Source organism: Lissotriton vulgaris, chromosome 1_1 (genome assembly GCF_964263255.1).
Source record: "Lissotriton vulgaris chromosome 1_1, aLisVul1.2, whole genome shotgun sequence".
NCBI classification, from domain to species: Eukaryota; Metazoa; Chordata; class Amphibia; order Caudata; family Salamandridae; genus Lissotriton; species Lissotriton vulgaris.
The window spans coordinates 1014062138-1014078440 of record NC_141685.1 but is presented as its reverse complement, the minus strand read 5'-3'; the positions used below and the strand labels follow the sequence as shown (position 1 = coordinate 1014078440).

The 16303-nt window shown below is 45.7% G+C and overlaps 1 protein-coding gene across 4 annotated transcripts in view; it reads left to right on the top strand.

The window, feature by feature from the left end:
• Positions 1-16303, top strand: part of DSN1 (DSN1 component of MIS12 kinetochore complex) — a 341302-nt gene that overhangs the window by 193140 nt on the left and 131859 nt on the right. For all 4 annotated transcript variants that reach the window (XM_086961432.1, XM_086961414.1, XM_086961423.1 and 1 more), the window contains one exon: positions 2235-2294. In XM_086961432.1, coding sequence (XP_086817558.1) covers positions 2235-2294 — 60 coding nt within the window. The remainder of the gene's footprint in view (positions 1-2234; positions 2295-16303) is intronic.

Genomic DNA, 16303 nt, shown 5'->3' with positions numbered 1-16303 from the left:
TCTTAAGATATGAATACTTTAGTGTGAAATGCAAAGAACTAATGTAAACACTATGACAGCTCAAGTATTTATACTGTTAAATGAGGATTCTGTATTGGGAGAAACTGTATTAGATGCTCACCCAGGATGCATTTCTCTAAAGAATGATTTTTTGTTAAGAGTCTCTTGTGAAATTATTATGAGAAATTTAACAGATACACACTTGTTCTTATTCAGTGCTGATCAAATATCATGAGATGCTCACTGATTGTTAACTAGGTCTCAACCTTGTTTCTGGTGAACAGTATACTGAATCTACCCTAATGCGTCATTCAAGGTGAAATTCTGATATTGTGTCCTTTCTACTTTTTTCTTAAATATTGTCTTTGGCTAATCAATCCTAATTTCAGTGATGATTTAGTTCTGACTTTGCTTCCTTTACATCAATTACATTGAGTATCCGGCATTCTACTAAACGGTGATATGCTCACATTGAGTCTTTTTACTATGTTTATGTGATTCCTTATAAGACAAATAGAATTTAATTATCCACAATTTCAGAATTGAAACTTTGTATACGATTGACCAGCCATTTGACATTTTTTATCTAGATCAGCTTTTCTAGCATAGTGTGTCCTCTGTGTGTGTTTTGTATATACACTTTACAGATACATACATTTGGGTACCTATTGTGAAAATAGTGTCCCATACAAATACAGAGAAATTAACATATTTTTCTTATATCCACACATGGACATGTACTTTGGTGAAGTATTTTGTTTGTTCATTATGTGCCACATATTTGTATTGCATTAAAAAAAAAAAGTTCTTGTAACGAGACTCTAGGTGGATCAAAACATGTAATTTTCCTCATGTTGGATACACTAAATGTATGAAATGTGCTCTGGTAAGGCTCATTCTGCAAAACCACAACTGGTGACACATGGTATGCAGAAATTTAAACTGGTTTCTGGCCAATTCTCAAACAAGCCCCTTCTTAAAAGAGGGGTGGAGCCTATTGTCCGGTCACTCATATGAAGATAGATATATGTGCATCTCATGAGTCATTACATTGCTGGTAGGTAAATATCTACATACCAGCAATTTAATAATGCTTGTAAGGTATTGACTCCCTATGTACAGCTAAAAATAGAAGACTCCCAATGCATTTAACTGCGATGTGCTAGATGCTTACTAATATTACGCCGATGAGATGACTTCACTGTAGAGGTGGCACAAAGTATGGGCGTACAGAATTGTGCGTGAAAATGCCAGACTCGATGTGTTCAGAAGCGAGGCATTGAGAAATGTAAACAGAGGTCAGATAGCAGGCAATGCCAACTAAAATCATTTTGTACAAAACCATTGTTAAATTCACAAACAAATATGAAAACTATGTTTCCTGATCTTTCTGTGCGCATGAAAGCAACTAAAGAAATGATTGGGCTGATGTCAGAATGGGTGTTGCACCAACTCAAGCTTCATAGTGGTTGGTATCTTGGACGTGGTTTTATCGGCTCAGCACTGTCGCCTTGGAGTGCACTGTGAGGGGTTGATGAACTGAAAATTGAAGAAGCCTGTTGATGTGTCCTCCTCTTTCCCCTTTATAAACAAAAAGGTACATCCAGTTTGTTTTGGTAAGGACAAAGCAGTACTCTACAATTGCTTTTCCCCTAGCACAGTATGAAATGTAGCTTGTTTTCAGTAGTTATCTGGGGGAGACCAAAACCAGTGCCAGAATCTTTAAATCATTCCAGTATCCAATCTTCCTTGTGGTACACCCCTGTGCTGGTTCCCAGTATCCATGTGAACCAATGGAAGCACACAGAGCCTTGGTCTATTTGCCACTATTGTCAGCTGTCACTTCACCGCTCTCATGCCAGAATGAGCAACATCTAAGAGAAAAAGACAAGTTCTTTCTGACTAGCCAATATTTTCATTCACTTATCTTTGAATTTGGTTGAGAGAAAGTATGAATCCTCCATGGAGGAAACCCTTGGTCGCAATAGTGATCTTTACTCTGCAGACATGCTAAGAATACCTAACTGCATTGAATCTTAGTTGTCTTCTCTATGCCTATATGTTCTTAAACCTCCTTTGGTTTTATCTACTCAATCTCAGATCTCAAAACTTATTTTTTCAAGGAGAGGATATTTGTTTTTGAAATTTTAATGTTGTAATGCTGACAAAAGTATCCTTTGAACCTGTGTTTAAATAAAAGTTAGTCTTGCACTTCTTTTCTTTTTTGTTTCTAGTGCACCAACAAATCCAGCACTGGATGATGCAAAAGCCCAAATACGAGAATATATTGAAAGGTAAGACTTTCATTCTTCAGTAATGTGAGGGAAAAGTGTTGTTCAGCCGCGGTCTGTGCAGGTAACATCGGTGGAGCCACGGGGGAGGGGGGGGGGGGGGCCTTATTGCGAGGGGTGATTCCGAGGGGAAATTAATTATTCCGCGACTGGTGTTGGGTTCTGCAGATTCTGGTAGGTTTGCAGTTCTAGTGTTAGTTGGGGAAGGCGTACATGATTGGCTCGAGGTACCAGTTATTTGCTGTCTGAGAAGTAGGACTATTCAGGGGTGACTCGGTGGTGGAGACTGCTTGTGCAAAGGTATCAGTGGACTTTGTGCATGTTTTTGTGCCAAGGAGGCAAAGCCACAGTTGCAATTGTTGTCAATGTTTTGGTTTATTTGCTTGGGATGAAAGAGACCATGTTCTGTAATGTGAATGTTAAAGATCTGCCTCAAGCGAAGCTCTCATTGGCTAGCTTTGTGAGTGTGTTCCTCCTCTAGTATTGTTTATAAGGAGTTATATATATATATATATATATATATATATATATATATATATATATATATATATCTCGGGGATTGCTCCAAGTTGAGCATTCTGCCTGGAAAGGTATTTTCGATATTAAAATCTCGAGATAGCCTTAACGAATCGGAAAACATCTACAGTAAAGACAAAAAGTAGCCACAATCTTCCAGAGAACAGGTTCACCCCCAACAACCGCCAGTCTCTCCTCCTTCCCATCTGGAGCTATAAAATATCAGCCCTCAATTTAACAAGACTTACAAGGCCTTGCAACTCTCTATCAGAGATATGAAGAACATGTAACACCTCTCAGAAAAATCTCTCTAAAAAATCGAGCTTGTTCAGAAATCAGTACACAAACCCTATAGCATACTAAATACTAACCCAATGTCCTTGAAAAACAGACTATACTGACCTCACAATCAACGTAAGTATCTGACAGATACTGAGATACAAATCCCATTGCGATCATATGAATCATTGCCCAATATCCCTCTAACGTAAACGAACATAACATTCAGTCAGTCCTAATCAACACAAATAGAACTTCAAAGGCTAACGACAGAAAACCAAACCTCAACAACCTGAAAAAAGTGACTTTAATTTCCGAAAAGCAAGACTCAATAAGAGTCATCCCACAGAAACCTGTCTCATGCCTACTACTTAACTGTCGCTCAGCAAAGAAACATGCTGCAGACATAGCCGACCTCATCTTAAACCAGGAAATTAACGTAACTATCAATCGGAATCATAGCTATCGGAATTATCCTCCCCATGCCTTGATCTATTAGTCCCACCAAACTACAGCATTGTGAGACTAGACAGGCTAAACAAAACGGGTGGAGGTATCGCCTGTATACATACATCTGACATTACCATTACGAAAGTACATTTGGACCCCTCAAGTCATTTGAATACCTTGGTTTGTCCTTGAGATCCATAGATAAGCAACTTTGCAAACTACACATGTTTTACCACCCCCAGGCAAAAACACCCTGTTCATAGACCAGCGATTAAAATCATCACAGCAAGCTTTGCTCAATTCTACGATATTTCTTAGAAGACTTCAATCTTCACTGGGAAGATCACAATGATACTCAGATCAGTTTGCTCAAAGACTTCTTTGAAGATCAATCTTTGCTTAAAAAATGCAAGCTACCAACCCAAACAAAAGGCTCCACATTAGATTGGATCATCTATAAGGAAAAACCTGTTGATACAATCGAGATCATCCCCTGTGAAATTTCAGATCATCACATTACCTTACAAATGCCCTACGTAAAAAGGAAAACATCCTCACAATCAATCAAACCAAGAAAATGGGTTTGTGACACCAAAGGCTCAAGATGGAGAATCTTGTAGTATGATGTGAGAAAAAACTGCAACCTCCTTAAAACCTGGCAGAAGTTAGCTAACTCACAGAATATTACAACACCACAATGACGAAAATAATTGATGACACAGCCCCTTTAAAACTCAAAAGAATACCGGACAAAGATAAAGACCCTTGGTTTAACTGATCGCTCAAATAAGAAAGACTGTCACTCAGACTACCAGAACGGAAATGGAGACAACACCTGTCATCACCCCATCTAAAATTACTAAGACAGGCCAGAAACGTCTACAATAAAAGTATTCTCAAATCAAAAAAAGTCTTCTTTAGAAGAGAAGTGGATAATGCAAAAAACAGACAGAGGAAACTCTTCGAACTGCTAAAAGATCAATCCAACAAAACGGCCAAATCCGCTCTAATAGCACCAAATTCGAACACCAGCTGTGAAGAATTCTCTTCTTTCTTTACAGCCAAAGCCAAATCCCTGGAGGTGGAGCTCAAGAATGCTGCGAAGAACCCCTCGATCCAAAAGAGCACTCTAGCTAAGCTTAAATCTCAACCATGTGCGGCAATGCCCAAAAATAATGCTCTATGGTCAGAATTCAAGTTACATGACCACAAAGATATTACCAAAACTCTACTGACCATAGAACTAAACAATCATTTTAATGATCCTCTCCCCTCAAAATGTTGGTCTACAATCAACCGCTTGCTCATCCCCTCTTGGACCAAGATTATTAATGCTTCGCTATCGCAAGCCTTATTACCAGACTGCGCCTAAAAACAGGGCAAGTAATTCCAATCTTTAAAAAACCTACAGAGAACCCCTCAGACCTTAACAACTTTCGACCAGTAACAAACTTTCCCATGCTATCCAAAGTTCTGGAAAAATGTGTTTAACAACAACTGAGCCAACACATTTCTGAATTCAAACTTCTGAATAACTGCCAATCAGGGGTCAGACCAAATCACAGTACTGAAACAGCAATTCTTCACATAGTGGATGACGCTATTCTAGACCGCAATGAAACCGGTCTCCTAATTCTGCGCAACCTTTCACCCGCATTCGACACAGTAAACCATGCCAAAATACTGGACCGACTGGAGGAAAGGATGGGTTTAGTGGGCAAAGTCCTAGAGTGGTTTAGATCGTTCTTGGAGAACATATCGCAAAGATTCATGGTGAACCAAACACTTTCAGCATCATACCCAAATCTTATTGGAGTACTGCAGGGATCAACACAATTACCTGCTCTATTCAATCTCTATGTAGAACCACTAACAGAAATGTTACAGCAGGCAAACATTTCCTTCCACATGAATGCAGATGATAAACAGCTACATATCAAGATTACATCGTTGGAAGAGATCCTCATCATGAACCAGGCATTAAAGAAGACTGTTCATTGGCTAACTACCTCAAGCTTAACCTGCATAAACAGAATTCCTTCTGATTTCGCCCAGAAAAGCTCTACGATAATAATGGCTTGGACCAAGTTGATCACTCCGCTAAACGATACTCCGAGTCTAGTAGGCTCAACCAAGTATCTTGGAATTGTGCTAGACAAGAACCTGAACATGCAAACCCACATTAACATGATGGCAAAAATGCCTGCTTCCATTTAAGCTATCTTAGAAAACTAAAACCTTTCATAGTTACATCAGACCTCAAAACGGCAGTCCAGGCATTAGTCATCTTGAGGATAGAATACGGATGCACAACTTTATCAGGACTACCCAAGATTTCAAAAGCCCTGCTAAAAGCATGTCTCAATGCGGCCACAAGACTTATAACAGGCTCCAGAAAGTTTGACCACATCACCCCACATCTGAGAGCGCATAATTGGCTACATTACGAAGCAAGAATACAACTAGAGATGGCATGTATCACACACAAAGCAATAAATTACAATGCATTACTATACGTAGCCCAGAAAAATCACATTATCAGGCGGCAGCAGAGTCTCTCGGAGCAATGGAGATCTCTTACTGAAATCTGCCCTCTTCCGAAAGAAGAAGAGAACTTAAGACAGAGCATTTTCTGGTGCAGCACCAAGAATTTGGAACTCACTCCCCCGAGCATTAGAAGAATCTCGTCCATTTCAGCTTTCAAAAAAGAAGCTAAGACTTCTTATGAACAAATTCCTCCCATAATAACAGTAGTCCAGACACTGTTAGGTTACTTTCCTGGTCTCACACTTTGATAATACAAATAGATTTCTAGTAGTCGTTAGGACATGTATATATGATTTTGTAAGCACAAATTTCTCTCTCTCTCGAATTGATGTATAAATTATTTCGTAAGCAAGAATGTCTCTCTCTCAAATTGTTGTACGCTTGCTACATTTGCTTAAAGTTTGTGTCAAACCTGCTGTCGTAAGATTAAGGCTATGCGAATGTGAAGCACTCTGATACCCATGCGGGTCATGTCCGCGATATATAAAATCTGAATAAATACATAAATAAATAGATACAGTGCATCTATTTTCTGGGGGTATTTCAGTACCCTACTTACTAGAGATGAGTTTGAAATAGTTTTCCTCTGTGAATTTTAGCACAAGCAATGTTGTTTTTGGACTTTGAATCAGTGTTGAGAATTGCAATGCCTTCACCTCTTTAGGGTTCAGTGCTTTGTTGAAAGGCAGTAGTTAGTAAGTGTAAGCCCCAATTGTCAATGCTTCAGGTGTCTGTCAAGGGAGGAGGTGAATGATGTCAGAAGTGAGTTTATAGATATCATGTTCATGATGAGCTGAATGAGACTAGCTGTATAACATAAGTCACTGATGATTGTTGAATGACAACAAGAGTTTTCAAGATGAGAGGTGTAGGAAGGTGGATACCTGACTATGGTTACCCCAGATTTGTTGCCTAGTGTTTAGCTGGTTTTCGACTTAGTTGGCCTGGGATCCTGCTAATCGGGGCCCCAGGCTATCTGCTCTCTCTTTAAAATGGACTCCATGTACCCTAGGTACATCTCCAATTGGATACTGGGTCACCTTATGAGCCCCTGTACAGTGTACTATAGGTACCCAGGGCATAGGTGCATCCAAGGCCTACCAGGGGCTGCAGCATATATTAAGCCACCCCTGGCTGGCCACCCAAATTGACACAACTGGCTGATCACACAGCTGGGGCAATGTCGTGCAATCGCCCCTTGCTTAGATATAGTATACCTATATCTAACCTTATATCTAGACACATATACACCTATAAGTCACTCCTATGGCAGGCCTTAACAATCCTGGAGGCAGAGTGCTTGGTTTTATGTGAGATGGTGCTCTAGCATGAGCTGAGCCTGTCTGCAGCTTTCGGAACCATGTCCTTATAGCTGTTCTAGAATATTGCCATACCATATACTCTTAAGTGCATTATGAACCTCGCGGTTAAATGCTAACTATGGTTTGGCTTTATCAAAACATGTCGAGTAAGGTGTCATACGATTTGGAATACTACCCCCTCGCCAGTTCTGGCGACGGGGGTAGCATTCCACCCTTCTAGAGGGAGAACACATGTTGTTCCTACTATTTCCGGTTAAAGTTAACCAGAGCCTCAGCATCACAAAATGGATGCTGCTGCCACAGACACAAGTCGGACCTCCTGCTACTGGGAGTCCTTCCAGCGAGGGAGGCTTGGACAATAGGTTTCCTGCCTTGGGAGGTGCTGGCACCATTCCAGACAGGACTTTGTGTTTTGGGACATGGAGGGCTGAAAGGATTGAGACACTGCCTGGGGCACACAAGGTGTCCCATGCATAGTCCAGTTCAAACCGGTGCTGGGGCTTCCCTGCCCCAGCTCTGGTGTGAAACTGGACAAAGGGAAAGGGTGCAACTGCCCCCTTCCCTGGTCCCACCCATAGGAGGGACCTAGCAGGTAATCCAGCCCCTAAGATTCGTATATAGGTAGGAGCTGAGTCTAGAGACTTTAGATTATCCTGACTGAAACACTGAAACAAAACTCTGGATCTTCATCACTCTACTTTGGAAGAAGACGACTGAAGAATCTCCCTTGTTTTCAAGGAGTGACCACCCTGCACAAGCAGGCACCATCCAGCGATCGACGACTTGCTTTGCCGCCGCCGGAGCCCGAGCCCAGAGCCTGACAAGACCCGGATTCCCAGACATCCAACAGCCCGATCCACAGTCCCTGCAAAGCTGAGACCCGTGGAGCCGACGAGAGACGTGGGACCGGCCATCTTGAAAAGTCTGCGACATTCTAACTGTACAGCCCCCACGGCCTCCTCGAAGCTGTGCATTTGGGATTGGGATGCCCCGAGCAGCATCTGCACCAAAGATCAGCCCTGCACACTCCACGAGTTCTGCGTGGGGCCCTTTTGCATTTTCCTGCTCGACGCGTCTGCCCGGTCACTTGCCCGTTGACTAGTGGCCATCTTGGTGACGAATCCGAGAAACTACACTGCTGGTCTGGTTGCTCCAGACTGGCCCTTGCTTCCCTCAAAAGAAGCAGCCCCTCAGACCTTGCTCGTCTGAGTAAGAAGCCTACATCGATTCCTGCGTGGGGTGCCTTTGCCAAGGCTTGTTGCCTCCAATCTTCAAGCGGACACCGCCGACAGCGAGAGCCTTCGTGGGACAGTCCGTGCCTCCATCCCGATCGCCGTTGACGCCTTCTGGTCCACGTGGCTGCAGAGACGAGCTTCCCATCAGCACCTTATTGCAACGCAACATCACCTGGTTCCATCCTGGTCACTGGCTAGTGACCCAGACTCTGTCCCCTCTGCTTTCAGGTCCTCTACATCTTTGATCCAACCTTGGATCCACCCGGATTCTTCTCTTCTGGCCGCCTGCAGCATCTTTTCTCCAAGGCTCCATAGATCTCCACGACGATACCCGACACACTTTGGTACCTATGCACCCGCTTCCTGTGGGTTAGGTAACGCGAGTACTACGGTGCTCCTGTAAAGGTTTACACTCTTAGTGTCCTAGTTTCAAGTGGTTAAGTTCTATTCCAGTTGGAAGACTCCTAAATCTTTAACTTTATAACTTTTACGCACCCATTGACTTCTATGTGTGAACTTGTGTGCTTTTAGACACTGCACACGCATCCCATGGGCCTCCTGCTCCCTAACCATTGTTAGTCCAGTGTAGCCCCAGCGATTCCCCAGGCCCTATGCCTTACCATTGTTCGTGACGTGGTACTTATACCACTTTTTTAATATATGGTTTGATGGGCCACCCCGCCCTATCCATAATTGTGCAACTTTTGTCTATTCTATTAAGTTACTTGTTTTGCGCTTGTGCTTTTGTGCTCATAAAGAGTTCAGGGGTTTGTTTAGAAATAAATACATATATATTTTGAATATATATCCTGTGTGGTGTCCTTTCATTTGGTATTAAATGGATTTCATGTGGTAAAACAGCTGGCTTCACATGCCCTCTTGAATTTAGGCTAAGACTGCTTTGTCCATGCTACCCCTAGGATAGCTGGTCTATAAGGTTGACTTTACAACCATCACCATAAGGGTTGTTTGGACTGGTGCAAGGTGCTCACTAGAATAGTGAACATCATATACCAGGCCAACTTCTCACAAGAGGATATTGGACTTTCAAGTACAATTGCTGTCATAATTGATGCATACGTTGAACAAGGGACCAGGATGTATGGCATCCAGCATTTGAATGAGTAGCCATCAGCATAGGTGATTGTGGTTTTGAAATCACAAGGAGTAATTGCAAGTGGTGGACTGTTTAGTAAAATTAGTCCTTGGAAGAGGAACTAGGATTAGTGGGTAAGATTGCAGTTTTGGTTGCCCGGGAAGGATGGACCAAGCCGATGAGTGACGCTTTCTGGCCATAGAGGCTGACCAGTAACATTGGGCTCATGTATGATGTGATTAATAAAGAAGAGTGGGCCATAATTTTAAAAATAGCAGTATTTTATAACCCCACCATGCCCAAGGAAGTAGTGCAAGGTTTAATGTTGTTTTAAAAAATATTAAAATAATATCACAATTCAGCTGACCTGTTTGGTCTCTGTTCCGTCTAATGTTCTTCCAAACATTTAAGCAAGATTATTTTTTGAGATATTGATGAGTAAATATTAGATTTTTTCAAATGTTTAGTTACTAACGATTCACAGAAGTGAAACACACTCTTAATATGCTGCACTTGCCCCCCCCCCCCTCACCCCCTGTAGGAGAGTAGGTTCTGCAATCCTATGATCACCCCATATTTTTGTTTTTTTTGCTTCACTGGTTTACGACTTCCCTGGCTGTGGGCCTGCTAATCAGACCCACAGCCTAGCTGTTCTCTCACTAAATTGGCACGTGTACCTTAGGTGCATTTACCAATTGGTACTGGGCCACCTTATCAGACCCTGTAACTCAGGGCATAGGTGTACCCAGGGCCTACCAGGGGCTGCAGCATGTATTATGCCACCCCTGGCTGGCAATCTAAATCTGACACAACTGGCTGCACGACAGCTGGGGCAAGGTGGTGTAACCACCCTTTGCTTTAGATATAGTATACCTATATCTAACCCTAAAATGGACACATAGATTCCTATCAGTCACTCCTATGGCAGGCCTTAACAATCCTGAAGGCAGGGTGCTTGGAATCATGTGAGATGGTGCTCTGGCATGAGCTGAGCCCGTTTGCAGCTTGCGGAACCAAGTCCTAATAGCTGTTCCATGATAACGCATACCATATACTCTTAAGTGCATTATAATCCTTGCGGTTATATGCCAACTCTGGTATCGCTTTATCAAAACATGTCGAGTAAGGTGTCATACGAATTGGAATACTAACCCCTCACCAATTCTGGCGACGGGGTTAGCATTCCACCCTTCTAGAGGGACACGACATGTATGTAACTGTGAACCCCGGTTAAAGTTAACTCGAGCCTCAGCATCACAAAATGGATGCTGCCACCACAGACACAAGTCTGACCTCCTGCTGCAGGGAGTCCTTCCAGCGAGGAGAGCTTGGACAAGGGGTGTCCTGTCAGGGGCGGTGCTAGCACCATCCCAGACAGGGTTTTGTGTATCCTGGGTAGGCAGGGCTTTAGAGGAAGGTGACTGCAAGTGGCACCCCGGTGCTCACTATGCATAGGCCGGCTAGAACCAGTTCCAGGGGCACACCAGCCCCTGAGCTGGGGAAAGTCCGGCATGGGAGAGGGGTGTAACCACCCCCCTTCCTGGTCCCACCCATGGGCTGGGCCTAGTCGCGTGCCAGCCCCTTTCCTTAGTATAAAGATAGGAGCGGGCCCCCTTCCCAAATTAGATAATTCCGAATCTTGATGACTTTCCACGAAAGAACTCTTGAACCTTTCAGAAGACTCTCCCTTGTGGCTAAGGAGTAGCCACCCTGCCCAGCAGGCACCACCCAAGCGCATCGCGGTTTGCTGTAAGTCTCTCCACCGGATCAAGACTGCCCAGCTCGACGAGAACCGGCTTCCCTGGCACCTCTGACCTCTACCTGCATCATCAGCCCAGCTGAGATTCGTGGGTGTGACGAGACCTCGGGGGACCGGCCATCTTCAAGACTGCACGACGCTTGCCCAGCACGACCGCCGAGGGATCCTTGAGTGAGTGCTTTGGGGTTTGAGAAGCCCTAACCCTGAGCAGCTCCAGCACCGAAGTCCAGCCCCCCAGCATCCACCAGATCTGCGTGGGGCCCTTCTGCTCTTTGCTGCTCACCGCGTTGTCCGGCTACTTGCCTGCTGGCTTGTGGCCTTCCCGACGACGAACGACGTCATTTCCAACGCTGGTCTGGTTGCTCCAGACTGGCCCTTGCTCCCCTCCAACAGAGGAGCACCCCGGACCCTCCTGGTCTACTCCAGACGCTGACAGAGGTGCAAACTTCATGTCAGGATATTTGACTGCTATGTGGAAGGAATGTGGTGTCAACTACAAGTTCACCACACCCTATCATCCACAATGCAATGGGCTTGTTGAAAGGTTCAACAGGACCCTAAAAGGGATGATTCATGGACTACCTGAAAAGCTCAGGCGTAGATGGGATGTCCTGATACCCTGCCTTTTGTTTGCTTACAGAGAGGTCCCACAGAAGGGGGTTTGCTACAGCCCTTTTGAACTTCTGTATGGGCATCCTGTGAGAGGACCCCTGTGTTTGGTGAAGGAAGGATGGGAGAGACCTCTCAAAAAGCCTGCAACCAACATAGTGGACTATGTACTTGGTCTCCGCTCCAGGATGGCTGAGTATATGGAAAAGGCTTCTAAAAACCTTGAGGCAAGCCAAGAACTCCAAAAAGCTTGGCATGACCAAAAGGCTGTCCTGACTGTGTACAAGCCTGGACAGAAGGTGTGGGTGTTGGAGCCAGTGGCCCCAGCAGCACTCAAAGACAAATGGTCTGGGCCCCACACAATCATTGAGCAAAAGGGAGAGGTCACCTACCTGGTGGACCTTGGAACTCCCAGGAGCCCCCTCAGGGTGCTCCATGTGAATAGGCTCAATGCATATGTCGACAGGAAGGACATGAGCTTGCTCATGGCCACAGATGAGGGACAGGAGGAGGAGAGTGACCCTCTCCCAGACCTGCTCACTCAGAACCCTGATGATGGGTCAGTGGATGGTGTTGTCGTTTGTGGCAGCCTCTCTGAACATCAGCAAAAGGATTGCAAACAAGTTCTTCAATCCTTTAGACATATGTTCTCTCTGACACCCAGTCAAACCAATTGGGTACCCATGAGGTTGACACTGGTGACAGTCTGCCAGTTAAGAGTAAAATCTACAGGCAGCCTGATCATGTCAGAGACTGCATCAAATCTGAAGTGCAGAAAATGTTGGAGCTGGGAGTCATTGAGCCCTCAGATAGCCCTTGGGCTAGTCCAGTAGTTCTAGTGCCTAAACCTCACACCCAGGGTGGTAAGAAAGAGATGAGGTTTTGCGTAGACTACAGAGGCCTCAATGCAGTCACTAAGACTGATGCCCACCCAATACCAAGGGCAGATGAGCTTATAGATAGATTGGCTTCTGCCAACTACTTAAGTACATTTGACCTGACAGCTGGGTATTGGCAAATCAGGTTAGCTGAGGAAGCCAAGCCCAAGACAGCATTTTCAACCCCTGGTGGACCTTAGCAACTTGTGGTAATGCCCTTTGGTCTGAAAAATGCACCTGCCACCTTCCAAAGGCTGGTGAATCAAGTTCTCACTGGGCTGGATGACTTCTGTGCAGCATATCTGGACGATATAGCTGTCTTTAGTTCCACCTGGGAGGATCACCTGGTCCACCTGAGGAAAGTGTTAGAGGCACTGCAAGCAGCAGGTCTCACTATCAAGGCCACAAAGTGCCAGATAGGGCAGACACAGGTTGTATACCTGGGCCACCTTGTAGGTGGAGGCCATGTTCAGCCACTGGAGAGCAAGATACAATCCATCAAAGATTGGGCTCCTCCAACCACCCAGACTCAGGTTCGAGCTTTCTTGTGCCTGACTGGTTATTACAGGAAATTTGTCAGAAATTATGGATCAATTGTGACTCCACTTAATGACCTGACAAGTAGAAAGATGCCAAAGAAAGTTCAGTGGACAGCAGGCTGTCAAAAAGCATTCGATGACCTAAAGCAGGCCATGTGCACAGCACCTATCCTAAAGAGTCCAGACTACTCCAAACCATTCATTGTCCAAACAGATGGTTCTGAGTTGGGTGTGGGAGCTGTTCTATCTCCGCTGAATTTTGATGGTCATGACCAGCCCATTGCTTTTATAAGCAGAAGGCTGACCCCCAGAGAGAAGAATTGGTCAGCTATTGAGAGGGAGGCCTTTGCTGTGGTTTGGGCCCTGAAGAAACTGAGGCCATACTTGTTTGGCACTCATTTCAAGATTCAGACCGACCATAAGCCCCTCTTGTGGCTAAATCAGATGAAGGGTGAAAACTCCAAACTGCTTAGGTGGTCCATTTCCCTACAGGTGATGGATTTTACAGTGGAGCATAGACCTGGCACTGATCATGGTATTGCAGATGGGCTCTCCAGGTATTTCCACTTAGAGCAAGAAGACTCACCTGGTCAAGGTTAGTTTATTGTCCCAAATTTTTTTTGGGGGGGGAGGAGGGGGGGGTCATGTAGGAGAGTAGGGTCTGCAATCCTATGATCACCCCAGATTTTTGCTTTTTGCTTCACTGGTTTACGACTTCCCTGGCTATGGGCCTGCTAATCAGACCCACAGCCTAGCTGTTCTCTCACTAAATTGACACGTGTACCTTAGGTGCATTTACCAATTGGTACTGGGCCACCTTATCAGACCCTGTAACTCAGGGCATAGGTGTACCCAGGGCCTACCAGGGGCTGCAGCATGTATTATGCCACCCCTGGCTGGCCATCTAAATCTGACACAACTGGCTGCACGACAGCTGGGGCAAGGTGGTGTAATCACCCTTTGCTTTAGATATAGTATACCTATATCTAACCCTAAAATGGACACATAGATTCCTATCAGTCACTCCTATGGCAGGCCTTAACAATCCTGAAGGCATAGTGCTTGCAATCATGTGAGATGGTGCTCTGGCATGAGCTGAGCCTGTTTGCAGCTTGCGGAACCAAGTCCTAATAGCTGTTCCATGATAACGCATACCATATACTCTTAAGTGCATTATAATCCTTGCGGTTATATGCCAACTCTGGTATCGCTTTATCAAAACATGTCGAGTAAGGTGTCATACGAATTGGAATACTAACCCCTCGCCAATTCTGGCGACGGGGTTAGCATTCCACCCTTCTAGAGGGACACGAGATGTATGTAACTGTGAACCCCGGTTAAAGTTAACTCGAGCCTCAGCATCACAAAATGGATGCTGCCACCACAGACACAAGTCTAACCTCCTGCTGCTGGGAGTCCTTCCAGCGAGGAGAGCTTGGACAAAGGGTTTCCTGTCAGGGGCGGTGCTAGCACCATCCCAGACAGGGTTTTGTGTATCCTGGGTAGGCAGGGCTTTAGAGGAAGGTGACTGCAAGTGGCACCCCGGTGCTCACTATGCATAGGCCGGCTAGAACCAGTTCCAGGGGCACACCAGCCCCTGAGCTGGGGAAAGTCCGTCATGGGAGAGGGGTGTAACCACCCCCCTTCCTGGTCCCACCCATGGGCAGGACCTAGTCGCGTGCCAGCCCCTTTCCTTAGTATAAAGATAGGAGCGGGCCCCCTTCCCAAATTAGATAATTCCGAATCTTGATGACTTTCCACAAAAGAACTCTTGAACTTTTCAGAAGACTCTCCCTTGTGGCTAAGGAGTAGCCACCCTGCTCAGCAGGCACCACCTAAGCGCATCGCGGTTTGGTGTAAGTCTCTCCTCCGGATCAAGACTGCCCAGCTCGACGAGAACCGGCTTCCCTGGCACCTCTGACCTCTACCTGCATCATCAGCCCAGCTGAGATTCGTGGGTGTGACGAGACCTCGAGGGACCGGCCATCTTCAAGACTGCACGACGCTTGCCCAGCACGACCGCCGAGGGATCCTCGAGTGAGTGCTTTGGGGTTTGAGAAGCCCTAACCCTGAGCAGCTCCAGCACCGAAGTCCAGCCCCCCAGCATCCACCAGATCTGCGTGGGGCCCTTCTGCTCTTTGCTGCTCACCGCGTTGTCCGGCTACTTGCCTGCTGGCTTGTAGCCTTCCCGACGACGAACGACGACATTTCCAACGCTGGTCTGGTTGCTCCAGACTGGCCCTTGTTCCCCTCCAACAGCGGAGCACCCCGGACCCTCCTGGTCCACTCCAGACGCCATTTTGAGTTCACCGCGTGGGCTTGCATTTGCCAAGAGTTGTTGCCCCAATACTGGGTCCAGCGACGTCGACAGCAGATACCTTCGTGGGACAGCTCGCACCTCCATCCTGGTCGCCGACAACGCCTCCTGGTCCGAGAGACTGCAGAGCCCAGCGTCGCCCACTCACCTGGTCGAGGTGACCTCTGGTGCCATCCTGGTGCCCATCTGATCACTGGCTAGTGATTCAGAACTTGGTCCCCTCTGCTTACAGGTATCCTCCATCCCCGATCCAGGCTTGGATCACATCGAACTTCAACACTGGTCGCCTGCCAGCAACTTCTTCTTTCAGGCTCCATAGACTGCAACGAGGATTCCCTACGTCTTTTCAGACCTATGCAGCCGCAGCCCCTGGGCTAGGTAACTTGAGCATTTCGGTGCTCCAGCATAGCTTAACTATCCAAGGGTCCAGATCCTTTTTCGTTTCAGCTCTATCTAGTCGGATTA